Source organism: Heteronotia binoei, chromosome 4, assembly GCF_032191835.1.
Source record: "Heteronotia binoei isolate CCM8104 ecotype False Entrance Well chromosome 4, APGP_CSIRO_Hbin_v1, whole genome shotgun sequence".
NCBI classification, from domain to species: Eukaryota; Metazoa; Chordata; class Lepidosauria; order Squamata; family Gekkonidae; genus Heteronotia; species Heteronotia binoei.
The window spans coordinates 32,360,184-32,382,608 of NC_083226.1; the positions used below are offsets into that span (position 1 = coordinate 32,360,184).

The window sequence follows — 22,425 nt, forward strand, 5'->3', positions numbered from 1 at the left end:
GCAACTGTTTGGATGGTTACTATAAATTATATATGTACATTTGTAGTTCATAGATGTGGGAGATGACTGAGATGTCTATTAGGGCTCCCAACTGTCCGATGACTATTACATACTAATGGCCATTAAAATGAGCTAGCATGAAGTAGCTGAAATCTTTCACGGCTAATGAAGGCACCCATCAAGAAATGCCATATACCCTACTCATCAAATTATCAATTAAGCAAGGAAATATGGAAAAACTCTGCTGAGTTCCCATAATCTATAAAACAGAAAAGTTCAGGAGAGCATTTTTATAAGGGTTGTAGTCTAATGGAATGGTTCAGAAGGGCACTTTAATAAAGGGACTAGATAGGACTGTAGTCAGTTTATTATAGCCATTCTCTTGTTGTCTTTTACTTTTGTAATCCATTCTCTGCATTGTTCATGGTATGTCATATCTTATGCATATTTGTTGTTTGCATTGTTTTCTAAATTTGTAATCCTAGTTCTGTAGCATTGTTTACTGGCTGTTTTATGCTATTCAACTGTCCTGTTTTGTAATAGTCTCAAGTCTTAATGAGAAAGGCGGGCAACACAAATACATAATATATATCTGAGTGGCTTGTGCACCTAAACGGATGGACACACACAGACCCATAACATTCAAGTCTTCTTTTTATCAGCAATAAAATATTACAGATAATTTACTAATGATCAATAATGATATTACTAATAATCTAAGCCAAGGAGGCTTTGATATTATGCCTTCTCAACCAGCAGCCTTTCATACCATATGGTAGACTCCTTTTGAAACTGAAGGGCTGTTTAAAGGAAAGTTGCTTTTATGGCAGTGGCGTGTGTGGGGGTGTCTAATGTTCAAAGAAAAAAAAAAAGGTCAAAATTCTCCCTGGACATTGCTAAAGCCCTTTGATACACTTAAAGTAGTTTTTTAGTTCCTAGCCACGTTTTTTTAATGCTAAGATGACAAGGGGAAGCGGCCTAAAGGGACAATTGTGTGTGTGTAAGTTGCCACTTAGTTGCAGCTGAATAGAGTTTTCAAGGAACAAGACAGAGGTGGGTTTGCCATTGCCTGCCTTGGCATAGTAACCCTACACTTCCTTGGCAGTCTCCTATCCAAGTACTAACCAGACCTGACCCTGCTTAGCTTCCAAAATCTGATGAGATTCAGCTAGCCTGGGTCATCCATGTCACGGCTCAATTTTACCAATTGCATAAATTCTTGATTCTGAAGCAAGCAAAGAACACTTTGTGTTTGAGCTAAATTGTATCATTCCTCTAAAACTGAGATGGTTGCTTTCATCATGTGTTGTTTTCCAAAGACCTTAATTAGATATGGTCAGTAAAAGATGGCCACCTTTCAAATCTAATTCAGGTGACTGCATGGTTCAGAAAGTTTGTGGAACTGGTGCGAACATATATTTGTGGAACTGGAATGAACATTAGAACCTTCCTAAGCTTGCCCTCTGACCATGCGAAGAGCTTGAAACTGCTCGTGTTATTATTCCCATGCAAACAGGCAGCAGCGATCTACATAATATATTTAGTTACAGATAAAAATCCAAGGGATAGATGCAGAAGCAAGAAAACAGCCCCAACTGAGCATGCGCCTATTCAGGCAGAGACAGAAAGAAGTGGACGTACTGTAGAAGCTGGCCATTACGTAGTTTTGACAGCGATCACCAGTAAATTCATTTGGGCACCTGAGAGCAAAAAACAAAAAGGTGGAGAAAACAGAGAAAAAGAGAAGAGGTGAATACACGCTAAGAAAGAGGCTCCTTTAGTGTGAGCGGCCTGGACTTGGTGAATTCACCTTCAGGAACTGAATCTCAGTTTTACATTGCCAACTATGTTCAAGGAGTTGAGAAAGATGTTGATTTTACAAATGCCAGGACTGAGGAAGTTGGAAATGCACCTTAGGAAATATGAAAAGTGCAGTAGTCCAAAGCGACAATATTAATCTTCTGATACTTTTTGGGCAATTTTTTTGGATGACAACTATACAAGAGAACTTGCAGTTTTTAAGGGGGATAAAAGGATGGGAGGAGTATATAATACAGATTCAAGCATACAGCACAAATCCAAGTTGCAGTGAAAAGAGTCCAGTTCAAACTGATTGGTGAAAGCACCAAGTAATATTCATTTTGATTGCTGCAGCTGAGGGAGAAAGCAGACTTCAGATTATTTTAAAACATACTTCCTGGGTTTTGGCTTTTCATGGGCAGAACTTCAGTACATCTTGCTCCAGAGAATCCACTCACACACCTAAAGGGCAAAAACGTGATCAGCAACAGCAAAATAGCAGAACTGGTAAAAAGAGAGATTGCTCTTTTCTATGGAACATGAATCTCCTCTATAAGACCTCTGGGAAAGGAAAAAAAAATGAATGAAAGTAGACAAAAAATAAAGCCATTTCCCAGAGATATTCTACTTGCATAGATATGAAATGAAATTTTATTACAGAAAATCAGTATCATTAAAGAAAAACCCATGCAGTTAGAATAGACTGGCTCATGAATATTTAGTTAATTATTCACAGTCCAACTACCAAGGCACATTTTCTCTTTGTTATAAGAGCCAGAAAACAAATTCATAACCTTGATTTTTGCAGTAATTTACACTGCACAATCGAAATATGATTCACCTCTTTTTATGTCAAGTCATCTGAGCTTACTTTACAAGTTAATATTTCATAGTTTTTAAACAATTGATTTCAGTCATATTTTGGATCTAAGGAAGAAACTATCAAAAAGCGAAAGAAAGAAAGAAAGAAAGAAAGAAAGAATGAAAAGAAATGATAAATGAATACTTGAAATTCAAACTACAACTGAGCCACCTTTTCAATTATACCACACCAATAATGAAATTTTTGCCACCTTTTTGGACTTCTGCTCTCTTTTGTTTTCTCATTAATTCCAAAGAATACCACAGCAACTGATAATATTCCATTTTGAATTATCTCCTCTATCTTTCCAAAAACAGACAAGCAGAGCAATTTTATAGAGAGATACCCTTCCAAATCTATTGACTTCAGTGCATTAAGAAGGGTGAAACTCTCTTCAGGATTGATGGTGAGTCAAAGATACTTTGTATATGAAGTTCAGTTATTTTGCATTGGAGGTATGATTACCGTTGTCATCTGTTAGATATTTACTTGCTAATTCAGTATTTTTAAATATCAAGCATTTTACTGAGAAGCTCTCTCACCAAAAACTCACTGTATTTTACCCCGTCTCACCTTTGGTTCCACCTACTGACCACATATTTCTTAGCATCATTTGGCTGCACCACCTGATACACAGATTTCTTAACATCTCTAGTTTGCATCACTTGTGTTGTAAGTGATGAGAAAAAAAAATTCAAAATGCTTATGGAGAAAAAAAATTCAAAATACTTATGCTCCAAGAAGTGTTGCTTTGGCTCTCATCCAGATTGACAGTGCAGAAAAATGTGAATTTGCTACTAACCCAAAAACAAATATTCAGAAGCCAGTTGGGTTTTTTTGTGTTTTTTTGGCAAAACCAGGATACAAGGACAAAATCTATACTCTGTAGCCCTAAGTGTTCTCTGATCTGCTTGGTCAGTTTACAGTGTAATCCAAACATAGGTTTACAGTGGACCAGTTTTGCATAGGACTGCGTCATTAACCTTTTCCAATTTAAGCATTATGATTAGAGTTTTTTCTGAAGAAAACTTGTGCTACCTTCAAGACTAACATTTACTGTTATGCCAATAAAGGTTTTTGGAATTGGACTAACATTTACTATGCCATAATTTTTGATGGTTCAACTCTGTCTGTCTGTCTGTCTGTCTCTCTCTCTCTATCATGCCATAAATTGCCACAAGACTCTTTTTGTCATTTATTTACTGATGTAATTGAATACAACTTTGAAATCAACAGCAAGTGCTGGTTTGGCACATAATAAGAGAAAATCCACCAATTTACAACTACCACCTCCAGCATGTAAGATATAATCAGATAGCTTACTTTCAATTTGATTTTGTAAACAGTCTGTTTAACTATATAAACTGTATTTTTTCATGCACTGAAAAGAACAGGCAGCATGTTTATTATATCATTAGTTTTTGCATTTATACTAGATGTGTAACATGTAACATAAAAGCAATAATTTTAGATGTGGAATACACATCTTCACAGAAGAAAGAGAAAAACTTAACAAGATGAAACCTCAGTGTTTTTCAAAAGAAAAACAAAGGGAAGAGTGAAAGGGTGAAAACAGTCATTTATAAAATCAATAGGAATTTTGCCTCTGATAGCAGTAAATTTGCACCAACTCTGAATGTATGTAAACTGCACATAATTCAAAAGAGACATGATTCCATGGATATGGTATGTTTTGTTTGTGGCAGCAAAAGTGGCCATGAGATGCTGACACCTATTGATTAAAACTGAGATAACAATCTAAGGTTTACATCAATGTCATGCATTACTATTCTGGCCACAACAGAAAGTGTGATTTCAGAAAGCAAGGTCTAAATTGATTTTGGATAGTTTCATTGTTGTCTATATTAAATAAGTCGCTCAATTTGAGCTCACAATGACATCTTGATTGGATCTAAATATTTTCTATGTGTGTTTATCACTGTATGAAAGGCTGCTCCTTAGCGTGGTTTTTAAAGGCATGTGTGTGTAGGATGATTCCTGCAAGTAATTTCCACATCTCAAAAGGCATGCAAATGTAGTTATGCATTAAACAGAATTGCAGACTTAGAAATTTCCTTTTGGAATATTCCTGACTTTTAACAATTACTTGAAATGGTTTCCCTCCCCCAAAAAACGGTTTCCTAAAATTTCAGTATTAGTTGCTGGAAGTGGTATTTGGAAGCATTCTTTGATTCACAGGAGACCTCTAAGAGAGCTTTGTTGCACTGGCTAGGTGAAACAGCTCAGGGATAAAGAGATACAGTGACATTTGAGAGGATGAAAGTTATGAGCTTTCTGTCTTCTCCCTTTCCGAAGTCCCTGAAATAAAGTTTTAGGAAGATGCTGTTTTTGTCAAATAGAACCAATCACACCAACATAGTTTTAAAAAGATTTTTAGCATAAGAGCCGTTGGTCAGACCAAAAGGTCTAGCTAGACCAGCATTGTTTCCTTATCATCAGTAGCCATCCAGATGACTCTGAGAAGCTCCCAAGTAGATGAGAAGACAATTATGTACCGCCTAGTTTTATGTCCCTCTTTAAAAAGAGTTACTTCGAGTATGTGAAGGAGGTGTAGATAGATTTGTTGTTTTTAATAAAACATTGTGAACTAGTTTATTCCACTCTTTGCACACAGAGAAGGCATTTGCAAATATAGGGGTGGTCCACCGTTGGCTCTTTTAAAAATTACATGAAATGCAGCTCTATCACATCACACCTACAAAATCGAATCTAGCATTATAGGCTTAAAGAGCAACTGCTGTATGCTATCAAAATACTAGCTTTTATGTTGCACTCCCTGTTTTATTAAATTGGTTACTGCTTTTATCAGCAATTGCATTCAATATCTATTATACAGGTATCATACCTAATAACCAAGTTGATTGACTTCAAGCCTACTATGTTTCATGGGCAGTAAAAATAAATCTAATTAGTAAACCATAAAGAAGAGAATGCTATGGACTTTTCAGAGATATATAGCCTTGTAGGTGAAAGAAGTTTATAGCTTGTTTGATGTTTTGTAAGGTTTTTTAATGTTGTAAGCCGTCCAGAGCCCACTTGCGGGATAGGGCGGGGTATAAATTGAAAAATTAAATTAAATTAAAGGTAAATCTGCTGGTCATCAACAGCAAGAAATGATGCAGCTCCACTGAAACAAATGGAAAGGGCTTCTTACCTGCATAAATATCTTGGTGGGTTTGGGAGGTCTTTGACCATGAAGCATTCTCCACCATTCACACAGAAGCCTTTCTTATTCACATCACATTTTGTGAGATGACTGGTCCCAGTAGTAGACGTAGATGTAGCTGGAAGAAACAAAGACAGAGGAGGAACATCAGTATGGTTGTACACTTCCATTTTACAGGAAAACAGTGAACAGGTTTTTTAGCATTTTTATTTTTCTGAACTCCTGCAGAAATAAATAATTGAGCTTCATAATTAAAAAAGGAGAGGGTAGTATTCAAAGTATTTTGAGAGGTGTCCTATGATTTCATCTCATGCATCTCTGCAACTCCCTTCCATTGGTTCCTATACAGCAGAGGTTGGGGTGAAGACAGTCAAGTATGAGTTCTACCGAAGACAACATGAGTAGGTGTGGTTAAGGCAGTTCCATTCACTTAAACAGGAAATTTGCACAATCACATAGAACTGGGGGTGGAGTGGAAGACAGAATTTTCTTGCAGTAGAGCTGCGTTGGGCATTAAACTTTCCTCAGACCTCCCACTTACCTGCTATAGCTCCTCTCCTTAAGCACTTTTCTTCCAGCTGAAATCACTTTCCATATAGAAGCTCATGTCAGGAGAAAAGTGCTCAGGGAGAGAAGCCACTTGGAAATAAATCATGGATGGGAGGATTTTGCTTTCCTGAACTGTGCACTTCTTTTGCTGTTAATTCAGATCCCCTCCCTTTCTGCATGTTCTGGCTTTAAATATATCAACTGGTGAAACAGGCACTGTTATTTCAACTTTTGACCCCCAGTCATGATCCACTATGACCTACTGGTATAAGAAGATGTTCTTGACAGGTGTAGCCAGTCTCCCTGCAACTTCTACCTGTGATCCAGAGTTGTGGCCTCACGTTCCTTGGATTATCTGTTCAAGACTTGTTACAAGCTTGACTCATGATCAGTAGTTGGTAAAACTACAGCACCGCAGTAATATACAGAGGAAAGGATGGTGCCATGCAAACTTCCAGAGGCTCAAAGTGTGCTGGAAGACATCTAGAACCAAAATGAGAATCCCCGATATCTATGGGGAAGAACAGTACATCTTTTGTAAACCTTCTCCTATGGGGAGAATACATTAGTGTGGCATTCACTTTAGAAGCAGTTGAAGCTTTTCACCATCTTTGGAGAGGTAGCCAGCCTACAGCAGTTTAATGTTAAGCTGTTATAAGTATACAAATCCTAAAAAACCTGATATTCAAAAAAGATCACAATTTTCTCTGGATCGCTGTTCACTGAACAATGAGAATTATCTTGGCTAATTTAACTGTTGGTATTGTGAAGTGAACAACTGTAGAACCCAATTGTCAAACACATTAATATTTTGTGGAGTATTGGATGGGTACACTTGACTACAACAGTGATTTTGGATTGAATCCAAGGCTGCAGTGCATCATGTTATTTGATACCATGAACATTACTTGCACGAGCAATCGATATTATAAGGCACTAAGGAATTCTTATAGTATGGTGAATAAGCCTCATATTGTCAAGTATGCGGTTTCAATGACGAGTCAGGTTTGATACAAAAGTACGTTTATTGATAGACCAATACTTTCAGTGTAACAGATTCTTAAGAGTGATGCTAAAGATACATTGATACAATACTTTTAAGGCATACTTCAAAAGGATTCCAAAAGGTGGGGACGAGGGATGCGCTCTCACACATAAACTATCATAAATGTCTACATTCTCATAGCGTTATCAGGACTCTGTCCTTGCTTTCCCCAGATGTGCCACACTCCCTAATAGGAATGTATGGGAAGGTGCTGATTACTCTTTCTCAAGTTAGTTTCGTTTCTCTCTACTTCTACTTCGCAAGCAGTAAAGTAAGAAGGGGGAGGGGGAAAGAATAACAGAGTTAATAGACCTTGGTCCTCCAGAAGGTTGTCCTGCCCCTGAATATTTCAGCATTCAACCATCTTTGAGAAGGGGGGGTGGAATGTTGAGGGAAACACAGCAGAAGTTAAGCTCAGTTCTACCTCTGGGAGAGAGCTCAGGTCTGGCTCATTAAAAGAGCAGACAGAGTAAAGGGTGGCTCTGTTTGGTAGTGTGGCAGAGTGGTTTGGCTCCACATATGACAGAGAATAGAGTACCCATCAGCAGTTATCTATGGTATTTTTATTTATTTACTTTCCATTTATATCCCTCCCATTCCAAACGGACTCAGGGCAGCTGAGATAGATAGATATATTGGAAGATATAAAAAAAATTCCACTCTTATTAAGACTCTGTACATGTAATTTAAAACAAGTTGACACATTATCCCATGTTCTTCTTTATTGTCCCCTATATGATATTATATGCCTTAGGTTTCTGGATTTAATTTTGTCCAATATGACAGGCTGCTCAGATGCTGTAAAAGTTTGTTGTCTTCTGAATGAATTGTCATCTGAAATAACTGAAAAGGTTGCTTTATTCTTGAGTTTGGTAATCAAGGATCGATTGTCCAATGTATAGCTGCATATGATTGTTTTTGTTATTTCTGTATCTGTTTTATTTATTTATAATCTGATATATGCCAATAAAGGCTTTTGTTGTTGTTGAGTACCCAGTTGTTAGGACTGGCTGTGGCAATGAGCAGACTTTATGCCATCTAGTCTGACTCTTGGGAAAGGGCAGGCTGGTGTGGGTGGAATCCTATGTGTTTATAAGGATCCAACTGGTGGCTAATTGGTAAAAGCTTGTTTATGCTTGGAAGAATTACAGAAAGTTATGCAAATGAGTTGTGCTAATAAGCTCTGGCACTTCTTTTTCTATGAAATGACCCCTGAATATAACTATGCCTCAAAAGGTTTAGACACATAAGGTGACTGGATGTTCTTCTAGCTGTCTCACAAAGACATAAATATTGTAGGAATGCATAATCTTGTACCTTTTGCTAACCCTAGCTGAAATTTCTTCTGTCAAAAAATTCTAGGACCTCATTTCCCTTCTGGGCTCTGCAAGGGAAGAGGGTTACCTGTAGCAATTCTTGACTACTTGAACCTCCCAGGGTATAATCTGTTACCTAGTAGTATTACTTGGTAAGCTACTCAGCAAAATGGAAAAGATTTCTAGATCTATGACTAGGTGCTTTGGATGGTCAGGCTTCAAGCTATTTTCTCTGCTACCTCAAGTTGATCTTCTAGATCTTAGTTTAAGATCTAGAAGATCTTAGTTTCAAAATGTGGAAGAGATGTGGCTGTAACATTTGTGTAGCAAACAGTTTATTAAGATCATTCTTTTTAAAAAAAGAAATCTAGACAGACTTAATAATCAGCAGACTTGTAAGGAGTGTGAGCATGTCAAAATATTTATTGCATATGTTCTCTGGGGGGCTGGTGGGGGAATCATATGCCATTCAAGAACCACATCTGAATTCCATCTCCCACCCCTTCCACTTCACCCTTCTGAAACACTTCCTCCTGAAAGCAAGCTATTACTCTGGAGACACCCTGTAGTTCAAAAAGAGATGCATTAATTTGAAAAGAAAAGCAATATTGTCTGCTTGAGCTCCTGCAGATAAAGCTTATTACTGCCACAAAGGCTAATGGAATGCTTTAAACTGAATTACAAGGACGGCTGTAGAAGAGTCAAGCCTAAAGCTATCTGTAATTGCTGCAGCCATTTTGCTTTGCACTTTCCCTTCCAGGAGCTGTGAGATAAAAACGGATCACTGTGGAGGTTCAAAGTAATGATTAGCTCTTAGCCAATATAAACTGAGCTCTGTGGGCAAATCTGGACTATATAGAGAAGCTAGTTTAATAGTTCCCCACCTCAGGTAACTGCAATTTGGCAAGGAAGGCTAGGTTTCCATAGCAGAGAACTTTTAGTCAAACATGAGAATAGGACAATGATGGGAACAAAACTGCCCAGAATAGCAGGATGATAGTAAAGGGGACATTACTAATTGAAGTATGAAAAGTTGGGTAACTTGGAACTCTGTGGAGGAAGACATTTTGAGATGGATTATGAAATAGTAGATACAGATTCTTTCTCTGGGCATAGTGAGATGAAGAACACCACATTATCCACCCTGCAACTTTCTGCCCAGGTCAATGTGAATACAAACGAGTAATACCCTGCAGAAGTAGAGCAAATGTTTGCTGTGTTTACAAATGGAACCTTCTTTTGCAATTGTTGATGTTAAATAATCTGCGTCAGTTTTGGTACATTCTTGGCGAGTTTAATTCCTAAATGAATGAAACTATGGAGATTTGAAAGTATTACTGCATTATCGTTTCTGCATTTTTTCCCCTCACTATCCCTAATGTTAATTGTTTTGGTTTTATTAATTATTCTGGCTCCAAGTAATAACCAATAAAGCAATATGAAGCAAAATGTTGCTGGTGCTAAAGAGTGCTGGGTGCTGTCTCTTTCTAAATCTAAACTAATGTTTCTTTGCTTGATTACAGATACATATTTGTCAAGGACAGTTGCTCTGAATCTGTATAATGAAGCAAGACCCAACAGAATGCCTATTTCAACACAGAGAAAAGGAAATCTCTTCCCGTGTCCAGCTATTTTTGTCCCAGAGAATGAGAAACACAGAATAGGCAAACATTCTCCAGAATATGCAATTATTATGTACAACAATCCATATAGGCTTCCCACCCCCCCACCCCTGCCCTGGCGGGGGACTCCTGGGTTTGCAGCCTCATCTCCCGCTCTCCAAAAATTGGGAAGCGGGGGGGTGGGGGTGGAGGGGGGGGAGAACATACGTGTAGGCTTCATATTGTTGTAGAGTTCCTGAGTCATTTGTAAAATGTGTGCCCCTTTAAGGCTGGGCAGGAAGCAGGAAACAGGAAGGGCTTCGGAGAACAGCCCCTCCCTTTTTTTTCTTTCGTTTTCACAACAAGTAGAGTTCTCCAGAAGAAGATCTAGTAAGTATTTGTGTGTGTGTGTGAGAGGGAGGGGGCAGGGGATTCCTTGGTTTGGAGGCCCTCCCCCCCTTTAGAAAACGTGGGGGGGAGGGAAATGTCTACTGGGGACTCTATTATTCCCTATGGAGAACGATTCCCATAGGGAATAATAGGGAATTGATCCAGGGGTATTGGGGGCTCTGGGGGGGCTATTTTTTGAGGTAGAGGCACCAAATTTTTAGTATAACATCTAGTGCCTCTCCCCAAAATACCCCCCCCCCCCAAGTTTCAAAACAATTGGACCAGAGGGTCCAAATCTATGAGCCCCAAAAGATGGTGCCCCTATCCTTAATTATTTCCTATGGAATAAAGGCATTTTAAAAGGTGTGCTGTCCCTTTAAATGTGATGGCCAGAACTCCCTTGCAGTTCAATTATGCTTGTCACATCCTTGTTCCTGGCTCCACCCCCAAAGTCTCCTGGCTCCACCCCCAAAGTCCCCAGATTTTTCTTTAATTGGACTTGGCAACCCTAAATCCATACTATACTTTTGTTGAAAATATCTATTTTGTAGTACTGAAAGCCTTTTAGAAAGTTGGCCGGACTCATAGAATTTGTATGCCCCAATGAAAAACAATAAAAAACTCACTTGCCACAGAATGTCACCTTATTTTCCAGATTTTTTTAAAAAAGATCAAGCCCCTTGGTTGAAATAAGGTCTTCAATAATTACTAATAAATTGTCTTTCACAAAAATCAGGGTCATTTTTAGCTTACCTTGAACATGACTGAATTTTCTGTGTCTAAAGACATGGAAATACACAGTACACTCAATCTCTCTCAATAATACTAATAAAAAAGTTGATTACTACTGCTTAAAACCTGAGTATCTTTTGCACAGCCTTTCACTTGAAAGAGAGAAATCTTCTAAAGAGTCCCCAGTGTTCCCTTGGCTAGTTTAGATCTCTGAACGGAACTACAAGAGATACTTGTATGTACTTTAATAGAGTTTCTCTGATGTCAGGTGTAACTTCAAGCAGATAGACTATCAAACACACAAGGTGACAGGTACAATGTCATTGTTCAATGAAGGGAAAATAAAGTGCCAGCCTCAGTGCTTACGGGTCACGAACAAGACTTCGTTGCTGAATTTTAAGTAGACATCCTTGTCTCCTTTTGTGAAAAAGAGATGACTTGAAGGAAGAAAGAGCTCACTATATCACAGGTTTCTGTGAACAAGTACTGCTGTCGATGCTGTCAGCAGTTCCCTAGCTGTAACTCACTCCACTTCCAACAGATCCAGGAGCAAGTAAAAGGAAACACTAAGAAGAATAATGTAGTCTATATTAATGATATTATACATTTTCATATAACCCCTTACACATATTAAATTCCACTGTAGGGTGGATTCAGATGCAGGGTTTTTTCTTTTTTTCCACTGCAGGGTATCTTTGGCAGTACCTCTGTGGTGGAATCCATCTGTCATGGGTGGTCTCCACAGCTGTAACTCTTGGCAAGCCACATTTTAAAAACTGGCAGAGCCATTCATATGAAGATTTTTTGTATTTTCCTTGGTTTTTTCTTTACCACATAGCAATGCTTGAAATCACTGCATAGGTAAGTCCAAAGTATATGTGTGTGTGGAAGAAGTATGGAGACAAATGCACTTTAGTGCAGCCTGTAGATACACATCCCAATTTGCAGGACCATTACTATGATATTGTCTATTCATGTAGGTGCACAGCTATAGTGGTCTGAAGCAGAAGAACAAAGTAAGTAAAACCCTAAAGTCTAGAAACCGAGGACTTAAGAAATGCATGAATTAGTGAGTTAATGAGAAAACTGCAGCATACCTTGGTATGTCTTAAATAGTAACATCTTGGTCCAGGTATTCAAGCTTATGTTGGAAACCTGTTTGTGGGAACTGACTGTTCCTTAATCACAAAAACACAGGAGCTTTGAATCCACATAATATTTCCATAACTTTGCAATACTGTTCACTAAACGCACTTTAAAGAGCACGTCCAACTCTTAAAGAAAACAGGAAACCACTGGGACCAGGAGATAGACACTTCAGGAAAGAATGAGGGTATGTAAACTCTTGTTGAAACAATTTAATGCCTTTTGCTGCACAACATGACTCAAAGTCTGCCCTGATTTCCCTTCAGAGTCCAAGCTTTGGGGGGGGGGGGGCGGGGGATAGAAAGAAAGGAAATACAAAAACAAATGCTACAATTCTGTGTGCCAGATTGCTTTCTCCCTGAAAGACTGACAGACTGACCCAGTTGGCAGTAGTGCTGAGGCCAGGTCTGTGTAGTGTCTAAGCTTGAAGAGGCCGGAGAGAGTAATTTACGGTACATGCAGCATGACCAGAAACATTCCGGTTGTGTTGACTTTCAAGATGGAGAGAGATAGTAGAATTGAGGCTGTTTTTACAGGAAGTTTGAGTAATGTTTGGTACCCAAGTTTCAAATTATATAAGAACACAGGCTGCAGGAAAGGAGTGTGTGTGTCTCTCTCTCTGTGTGAATGTGCTTTGTTTTGCTGTGCAGCCGAAGAGAAAGCTCTGAAGCCTGGGCTCGGTTTTGAGACATGAAACACGGAGTTTATTTCTGAAACACTGTGCAGCCAAATCCTATACATGGTTGCTATACTTAAGGCTTGCTTTCAGGTAAAATGTTTTTTTAGGATGATAGCTTTAGGATGCAGTCCTGTGATTATTACATATAGTGTTAATATTTTGGACATATGACTTTCAAGAGCTATCAGGATGATCTACAGCACATTAAAAACATGCAAGTATGTCGGTAAAATTCCACATACTAAAACAGGAACAACATTATTGTAATAATTAAAACCCCCTAACAGGAATATGCCCTCAATCCCACCCCCAGTAAGATCTAGATTTAAGCAAATCTAGTCACTGTAATAAAATGCTGTCTTCTAACTGCCTGACACCTATATACAAGAGCTTATTTAGTAGTAAGCTCATTAAGCAGCGAGATTCCTCCCCAATAAAATGTACAGGATATTGGGTTGTGTATGGTGTTTTTGACTTTGAATGCACACCTACCTGGCTAGAAAATGCTGCAAAACCTGATGCACTGCACAGTTTAGATAGGTTCACTGCAGAGAAAAATCAGTATTCTGCAGTTCACAGACAACCACAAGTGCAATTACCACCAGCCCAAACAGCCTTGTGTTCTTCCATCAATGGTATAAGGCCTATACTTCAGGGAGCCTTGCACCTTACCTGTTCTGCTGGCAACAGTTGTTTCAAGGTGGGAACTCCTTGAAAAGCACAAACCATAAAGGGAAAGTGGCTCACATTCCTGATATATGGGCAAGTGCAATATTGGGGAAAAGAGCTCAGAAGAACCACAGGTGGCTCCTGAGCCACTGAGTATCACTGAACTAATCTATCTCATGCACAACACAGATGTAACTACCAGGAAATTACTGTAGGGAGTTGTGATGAGCTTTAAAATGCACATTTTCATAATAAAGAAGCAGCTGCATGCAAATGATGTGGCATTAAAACACATTTACCTTTCTCACAGACTTTATCATTCTGATCTTAATTATATCTGCTGCCTGTAGTACCAGGACTACAACACTGTCACTGCAGCATCACAATCATGGCTGGTAACTGCACTCGTGTAGAAATTATTATGCATCTATGATCCATAAGACACATTAGTATTCATGGAATTACAGTTACTTATAACAGCCTCAGTAGCATTGCAATGCGTATTTTTCCAGGTACAACACAATGGGTTGAGCGCCCAGGCCTCAGATTCAGTGGGAGCTCACAGGCGCACAACTCCTGCACCTTTCTGAGAGTTCCACCTCCTTCTGAGAGTTCCACCTCCTTGTCCATTGACTAGTATGTGCAGCTACATAACAATCCCTGGATGAGCTCCACCACCTATTTTTCTACAAAACGATCCCAGGTTGAACCCAAAAATCTTGCAGGGTGTTTCTGCTGATGGAGTAGGAGTGATCCATCTCCAGTCATTCCAGAGCTATTGAAGTTCCACCCAGAATGGTGGGCTCCAACCCTGGCTGCCCTGTTTACTATGATAAATAACACTGGAATAATGCCCAGGACATGGTCCAATGCAATCATTGTCCCCATCCATAAAAAGGGCAATCCTTCATTACCTGAGAACTATCGGCCGATTACCCTCCTATCATTTGTCGGAAAGCTTTATGCCAAACACCTCCTAGTGAAACTAGAAAGCTGGCTGACAACAAACAACATACTAGGCCCAGAACAAATAGGGTTTCATCATGGTAAATCCACCCTTGACCACTGTGTCGTTTTATCACACCTAGTTTCCAAATACAGTGGGAAATCTGGCAACAAACTCGATGCTGCCTTTTTAGACCTCAAGGCGGCGTTTGACTCAGTTCCTAGAGAGTTGCTCTGGGTTAAGTTGGCCAGGATGAACATGGATCCCAGATTGCATACCTTGATTAAAAAACTGTATACACGTACCAGCTGTCAAGTTAAGCACAACCTCCAGGGAAATCTAACTTCTGTAATTCCAATTTGTAAGGGTGTGAAACAGGGCTGTATCCTTGCCCCAGCACTTTTAATCTTTTTCTAAATGATCTAGCCCCTGTTTTATATGCAATCGATGGGCATGCCCCTAAAATTGCTCACCGTCACGTTCCCATCCTTTTATATGCGGATGATGCCGTCTTATTGTCATGTTCCCAAATTGGATTGAGGCGTCTATTATACCAAGTTATGACCTATCTCAATAACAACGAGTTAACCCTGAATTATGGGAAAACAAAGATTTTAGTTTTCTCTAAATCTTGGAAGCAACTATTATGGTCAGTCCAGGGAAACCCTATTGAACAGGTCAAAACTACCAAATATCTGGGGATTAATTTTTCCTATAATGGGAGCTGGGCAACCCATCGCAAGTGCGCTCTAACAGTGGCAAGAACTAGTGCCTTGGCTATTGCCCGTTTCTTCTATCTGAAAGGGAACCGATATGTCCCTATGGCCCTAAGAGCTTTTAATGCAAAATCTAGCCCCCAACTTTTATATGGTGCCCCCATATGGATCAGTGCCTTCGATCACACAACTGAAGGCCTACAATCCTTCTTTTTGAGGAAAATTCTGGGACTACCCAACTGTGTTCCTTATGCTGCAATTTGCATGGAAACTGGACTGTTGCTGCTGGAAACTCGCGCCTGGCTTTTGACTTTTAAGTTTTGGCTGCGCCTTTTATTTAATGATCAGAATTCTTTCACCTTTTTGATGCTGATGGACCATCATGCATCCAAATGGTTGACCCTGATCCAAAAGAAAATCACATCCATAGGAATTTCCTTGGATGCATTTTATCTATCCTCTGCTTCTGCGGTATTTCAATCCATCAAACGTAGACTACTAGATATCCAGTTGCAACGTCTAACTGAGGCAGCTCGGAAAACTTGCTCCCCAAGCTATCTGGGTTTATCCCAGATTCCTGGGCTTTTTGCTCCCTATTTCCTCTTTTTAACTGATCCTCACCAAAGAAGAGCATTCATGCTGGCTAGATTTAATGCATCACCATCGGCCATCCTTTTCGGAAGATACCACAGAATCCCCCGCAATCTTAGACGATGCCCTTGTAGTCAAGGAGTCATCGAAATGGTCCCTCATGTTCTTTTGGACTGCCCTTTTTATAGCAGTCCACGTGCAAGTTACCTAGATACACTGCTTTCTGACCATCAAGGCCTTTCTGACAATGCCAAGGTTCGTTTTTTACTCCACGGGAAACACAACTTTGTCACTACTCACGTTGCTTGCTTTTTACAGGTTGCGATCCAAATCAGAGAGGCTTTTACTCATGCATAGCCTACTGCTATTTTATGTCATTTAACTTTTGCTGTTTTTTTAAGGTTTTATTATATTCTATAGTGTCACTGTTGGTTTTAAAGTATACTGTATTCTTGTATTAATGCCAATAAAGATCTATGATATGGTAATTCATAAGATGGTGTAGCCTGCTAGGGTTGCCAACTTCCAGGTGGGCATAGGCAAAAAGCCGTGAATATGAATGACGGTGGCTCAGTGGTAGAGCATCTGCTTGGGAAGCAGAAGGTCCCAGGTTCAATCCCTGGCATCTCCAAAAAAGGCTCCAGGCAAATAGGTGTGAAAAGCCTCAGCTTGAGACCCTGGAGAGCCGCTGCCAGTCTGAGAAGACAATACTGACTTTGATGGACCAAAGGTCTGATTCAGTATAAGGCAGCTTCATATGTTCTTCATATGTTCATGAATAACTAATCAACTGTATCATTTATTTAAGGAACCATATATAATAATTTACAACCATACACTTATCAAAAACACAGAAGAAATACAATTAATAGTTTCTACTCAATAAAGTGCATTTAGAGTCAGTTTGGTGTAGTGGTTAAGTGTGAGGACTCTTATCTAGGAGAACCGGGTTTGATTCCCCACTCCTCCACCTGCACCTGCTGGAATGGCCTTGAGTCAGCCATAGCTCTTGTAGGAGTTGTCCTTGAAAGGGCAGCTGCTGTAAGAGCTCTCTCAGCCCCACCTAGCTCACAGGGTGTCGTGGGGGAAGAAGATAAAAGGAGATTATAAGCCGCTCTTAGACTCTGATTCAGAAGGGTGGGGTATAAATCTGCATTCTTCTCCTCCTCCTCCTGATGTGATGAATAAAGGCAGTTTCTAGCTCCTTAGAGCAAAAGTGCTCGCGCTGATCCAATAAAGTTTGAATAAAATGCTTCAGCCTCCAAAGAATGTTGAGATAACTTTCTCCGAAGATTGGTGTTTGAGATGTTGCTGCTTATTTTGAAATGATATGGACTTATATTATGCCTCTCTGAAGAAGTACTAGTAAAAAATGAGTTCACAAGTCAACAGTATTCGTCAGAGGCTTGCTGATGTCCATTCCATCCTGGGAATATCATCACACAAGCATTACATTCTTTGAAGCTTGAAGCACTTTATTCAAACTTTATTGGATCAGCACAAGCACTTTTGCTGTAAGGAGCTGGAAACTGCTGTTATTCATCACATCCAGAAGAAAAAGATATATAATATGCCCTTTATTGAGTAGAAGCTATTAATTGTATTATAAGTGCATGGTTAATTATCATATATATGGCTCCTTAAATAGACAATACAGTTGATTAGTTATTCGTATTCATGGCTTTTTGCCTATGCTTGTAATTTGCACACTGTGAATCTCTCTTGATTGTAAACTTCCAGGTGGGTCTGGAGTTCCCCTGGAGTTACAACTTATCTCCAGACTACATAAATCAGATCCCCTGGAGAAAATGGCAGTTTTGAAGGGAGAAATCTATGGCATTATACCCTACTGAGGTCGCCAGGCTCAACCCCCCAAAATTGCCCCATGTTTGCCAACCCAGAGTTGGCAACTGTAACTCTACGATATCATGTCCTTGCTGTGCTCTCTCCCCAATTCCCAGCCTTCCCAGACTCTGCTCCCAAATCTCCAGGAATTTCCCAATTTAGAGTTGGCAACTCTGGGCCCTGCAGAATGGTTTTTAGTTAGGGAAGGGTACAAGGGGCTACAGAAAGGCTGGGGGAATTAATACTTTCCCTTCCATCGTTATAAAAAAAGGAGACCAGGGCTTTTTTTTTAGCAGGAATGCACAGGAACGCAGTTCCGGCTGGTTTGGCACCAGGGTGTGTGGTCTAATATGCAAATGAGTTCATGCTGGGCTTTTTCTACAAAAAAGCCCTGTGTGAAACAAAGGTGTCCTCAGGGGGTATGGTTTAATATGCAAATGAGTTCATGCTTGGCTTTTTCTACCAAAAAAGCCCTGAGAAAGGCTATGTGTAGCAAGTGAGAAACAACTGTCTATTTGTTGCACACTAAAGTCAGTGTGACCCTTGTGCAAGCACCAGTTGTTTCTGACTCTGGGGTGACATTGCTTTCACGTTTTCATGGCAGACTTTTTACAGGGTGGGTTGCCATTGCCCTCCCCAGTCATCTACACTTTCCCCCCAGCAAGCTGAATATTCATTTTACCAACCTCAGAAGGATGGAAGGCTGAGTCAACCTCGAGCCGGGTACCCAAAAACCCAGCTTCCACTGGAGATCAAACTCAGATCGTGGGCAGAACTTAGGACTGCAGTACTGCAGCTTTAACACTCTGCACAATGGGGCACCTGTGTAGGGAAGTTCAAAAAAGATCTGGTGTAAAAACATCACATATCTACATATTGTTGATCGGGCCCAGAGATATTTCATAAGTACTGAAAGGAATAAAGCCTTGTTTCCTAAGTCTAAGAAGGCCTCATTCTTCCATTACCAGAAGGTTAAACAAAACTAATGAGAAAAGAGAAACAAATCAGGTAATGAATGTAGGAGAAACATTTTCTCTCCAAAAATGGGACGCAGATCACTTCATCTGCGTTATGGATAAAAAGAATGAACTCCGCAGATTTCACATCATGATCTAATAAATGAAAATAGAGCTGATTCCATTACTGACATTATATGTTCAGTTCTACCTGAAATAGCGAACTGTATCTGCAAAGAAAATACTGGTATGTTATACTAATAGCTCTTTATTAGGAGAATGTTGGCAATTTCAGCCCTGCAGGAAGGCAAGAAAGAATGTGACAGCTGAAACAAGATATTCAGGATGAAAAAAGATACTCAAGGTGGTTAAGTGCCCACATCAAGCTAGAGAATTTTGGGCACCATGACTTTAGAATGTAGACTGTTTGCTACTCAGTGCTTATTTTCACTTTGATTGTATATAGGTAGTTGTAAATTTCCCACTACACTACGCAAACTGAGCTTTGAAATGGTGCATATTTTAGAAATTCAAAAATCTACTTTGTTTACTGGATTCAGGACTGAGGCCAAAGAGTCAAAACCTGCCAAAAAAGCAAAGGCAGCTTCCCCAGTGGCCTGATCCTCATCTGTCTTAGGGGCTGGAGGGACTGAGTGACATGCAGCTCCACCAAAGGGAGGGTAGGTGAGCTGTCACCAGTACTTGGTTTTTATAGGCTACTACAATGGTGGAATGCATTTGCCAAATACATTACTATTCAAATTGTTGGAGAACTCCTACTAGACTGGGAGGGGGCCAATTTGTTCTTATTATACCAGTGAATGAAACACAGTTGAATAAAAAGGAAAGGAAAATAATGGTCTTATACTTTCATCCTAGTTTCTCACGTAATCTCCCTTAAAGCAAGATTATAGGAGCCCAAGATATTCTGACGGAAAAATACCTCTGACATTGTTTCTACTCAAAGCCTCACTCTCTGGTTTCCCCTGTGAGCAGCTCAGTCTTAAAACAGTGCATCTACACAGATGTGTGGTTCACAGCAAACTACTCAAGTCTTCCACCTTTTTGTAAAAAAATAAATAAAAGATCTCTCTGAAAAATACACACTTTTCATTTCAGTTACAATCTCTCTCCAACTCTCACCATAGCTACAAAACAACATGATTGGGCTTTCCCTTTTAGCTACAGAACACAATTTCCCTACAATCAAAGTACATTTACAAACAAACATCACCAACAAGTTAAGGCTATGCACGAACTTCCATACTGTAAAGGGACTTCATATTTTCCACTGACTGACCCCTAATCAATGAGCAAAAACTACAAGAATCTTAGGGCGTTTTTGCACTGACCTTAATCGGCAGCGACGTCCCTCTTCACTGCGCAGGATCTGCGCGGATTTCGCACCAATTGCTGCGGAGCATCCGGAAGAGCCGCAAAGTCCCGCGGCTTTTGCGGTGCAAATGGAAACCGCCAAAAACCAGTTTCCATTTGCGCCGCAAAAGCCGCGGGATTTTGCAGCTCTTCCGGGTGCTCCGCAGCAATTGGTGCGAAATCCGCGCAGCTCCTGCGCGGTGAAGAGGGACATCGCTGCCGATTAAGGTCAGTGTGAAAACGCCCTTAGATTCAGGTGGGTAGCAATGTTGGTCTGAAGCACCAGAACAAGGTTTTGAGTCCAGAGGCACCTTTCAAGCATGCACACAAAAGCTTATACCTTGTATAAAACTTTGTTGGTCTTAAAGGTGCCACTGGACTCAAATTTTGTTCTGCAAGAATCTTATGCAGAGTTTGGCATTATGTTGTATGTAGAAGGGAGTAAAGGAGTCCATGGTTTAGGACCAAAATCTATGACTAGGTCATGCACTACCAGCTTATTAAATGTAAAGATATTAAATGTAAGAATTTACAATTTGTATCCTGCCTTATCCAATAAAGGTCATGGTGATTTGTAAAAAAATTGACACAAATACTCAATATGAGGACAGCTTTCTCAAACAGGTACTGAGAATTTCTCAAAAGCAAACCATAAGATCATGTTTCTCACATAATTGCAACTATTAAATAATAGCTGAGTTTTATGAAACAGCTGTCACAGATAAGCTATCACAAACACATTATGCATTTATATTCAAATGTCTGTCTTGCCAAATCAACCCACTATGTGATAAACTACCATAAAACCAATAATAAAATACAATAAATCAGTGAGTGATATTTTAGAATGATAGAAGATTACAATCTACAGCTCTATACTTTGCTAAAATATAATATGTAACTTTAATGATAGTGTAAATAAAAGAGAGAAAATTCAGCCAGCTAGAAATCAGGATAACACTGACATCATCATGATGATCAGTGCCCCCAATGATAAAAAAAAAATGTTTTAAGGTGACTCGATTTCATCGCTTCACTAAAGGATCCTAAAGATCTAAAAGTTATCCCATCTAGAAAGAGAACTTCTATAGGAGATTGCAATATGAAACTTCTGTACAAACTTACTGTGTATTTTCTATGCCTTAAGGCCCTTTGACCTCACTGTATACTGCCTTTTTCCTTCACAACTTCATGTACTGTATGTGTCTATGTGCATACATCCACCCATGTTTGCCTGTTTGCTTAGAGAGGACCCAGAAGAAGAATCTGATGAAGTGTACTCTAGTTCACAGATACTTATGCCATGGATAAAAACTTGTTATTTTTTTCTACTATCCTATAAAACTATTTTTGCTGCAACAGACTAACACAGCTCTGGAGTTATTACCTTTTCCAGTGGTCTTCTGAACTGGCCCCCTTTGTCTGATATGGTCTGAAGATAATGATCTATTTCTCCCTTAAACCAGATATTTCATTTCCATGCTATTTCTCTCATTACATAGTACTGAGGAAAACAAAGCTGAACTTTTGTTTTAAACAAATAAATCTGGAAAAAGAAAGTTGTTTGTGACTCTTTAAAATGCACAAAAACTAACTCTCCTTCAGTCAAAAGACAGTTTAAAGAACTCTGAATTCTTGGCTCTCATTCATCCCCATCTTTCTTAGTAGGAATCCAATTTCATGGGGGAAAAGATCTCACAGATTTCACAATTTGTTATACAGAGACTAAATGATACATTTCTATTAGCAGCTAATATTTATACAATGCACTGATAAGGCTGTTAAAATCATATTTAGTGAAATTATGAATGATTTAATTGCACTTTGGCTATGGAGCCATAATAACCCCCCCGCAATTATTTATATGCCTGCCTTCCTTTGATTTACTGAAAGAAAACAAAAATGCAGTTATGTAATCTATGTAAATATGTACTGGCATAATTTGTTATTCTGGAAATTTTTCTTTTGTAAGGAAGATATAAAGCTTGGAGCTATTGTTCTAAAATTGAAATTGCTTAGGG

General features: G+C 39.3%; 1 protein-coding gene across 13 annotated transcripts in view; it reads right to left on the reverse strand.

Annotated features, from left to right (window-relative positions):
• The window catches only part of NRG1 (neuregulin 1), a 456,659-nt gene that overhangs the window by 33,190 nt on the left and 401,044 nt on the right, over positions 1-22,425 (reverse strand). For 6 of the 13 annotated variants that reach the window (XR_009555320.1, XM_060237088.1, XM_060237086.1 and 3 more), the window contains 2 exons: positions 5,838-5,967; positions 1,642-1,700 (listed from right to left, as the gene is read on the reverse strand). Coding sequence is in view for 12 of the 13 variants with exons in the window: in XM_060237088.1 (XP_060093071.1) it covers positions 1,642-1,700; positions 5,838-5,967 (189 nt within the window). In the remaining variant the exon portion in view is untranslated. Of the gene's footprint in view, positions 1-1,641; positions 1,701-2,194; positions 2,263-5,833; positions 5,968-22,425 lie in introns of those variants that run through there. The other 7 variants (XM_060237089.1, XM_060237087.1, XM_060237085.1 and 4 more) reach the window with 2 other exon arrangements.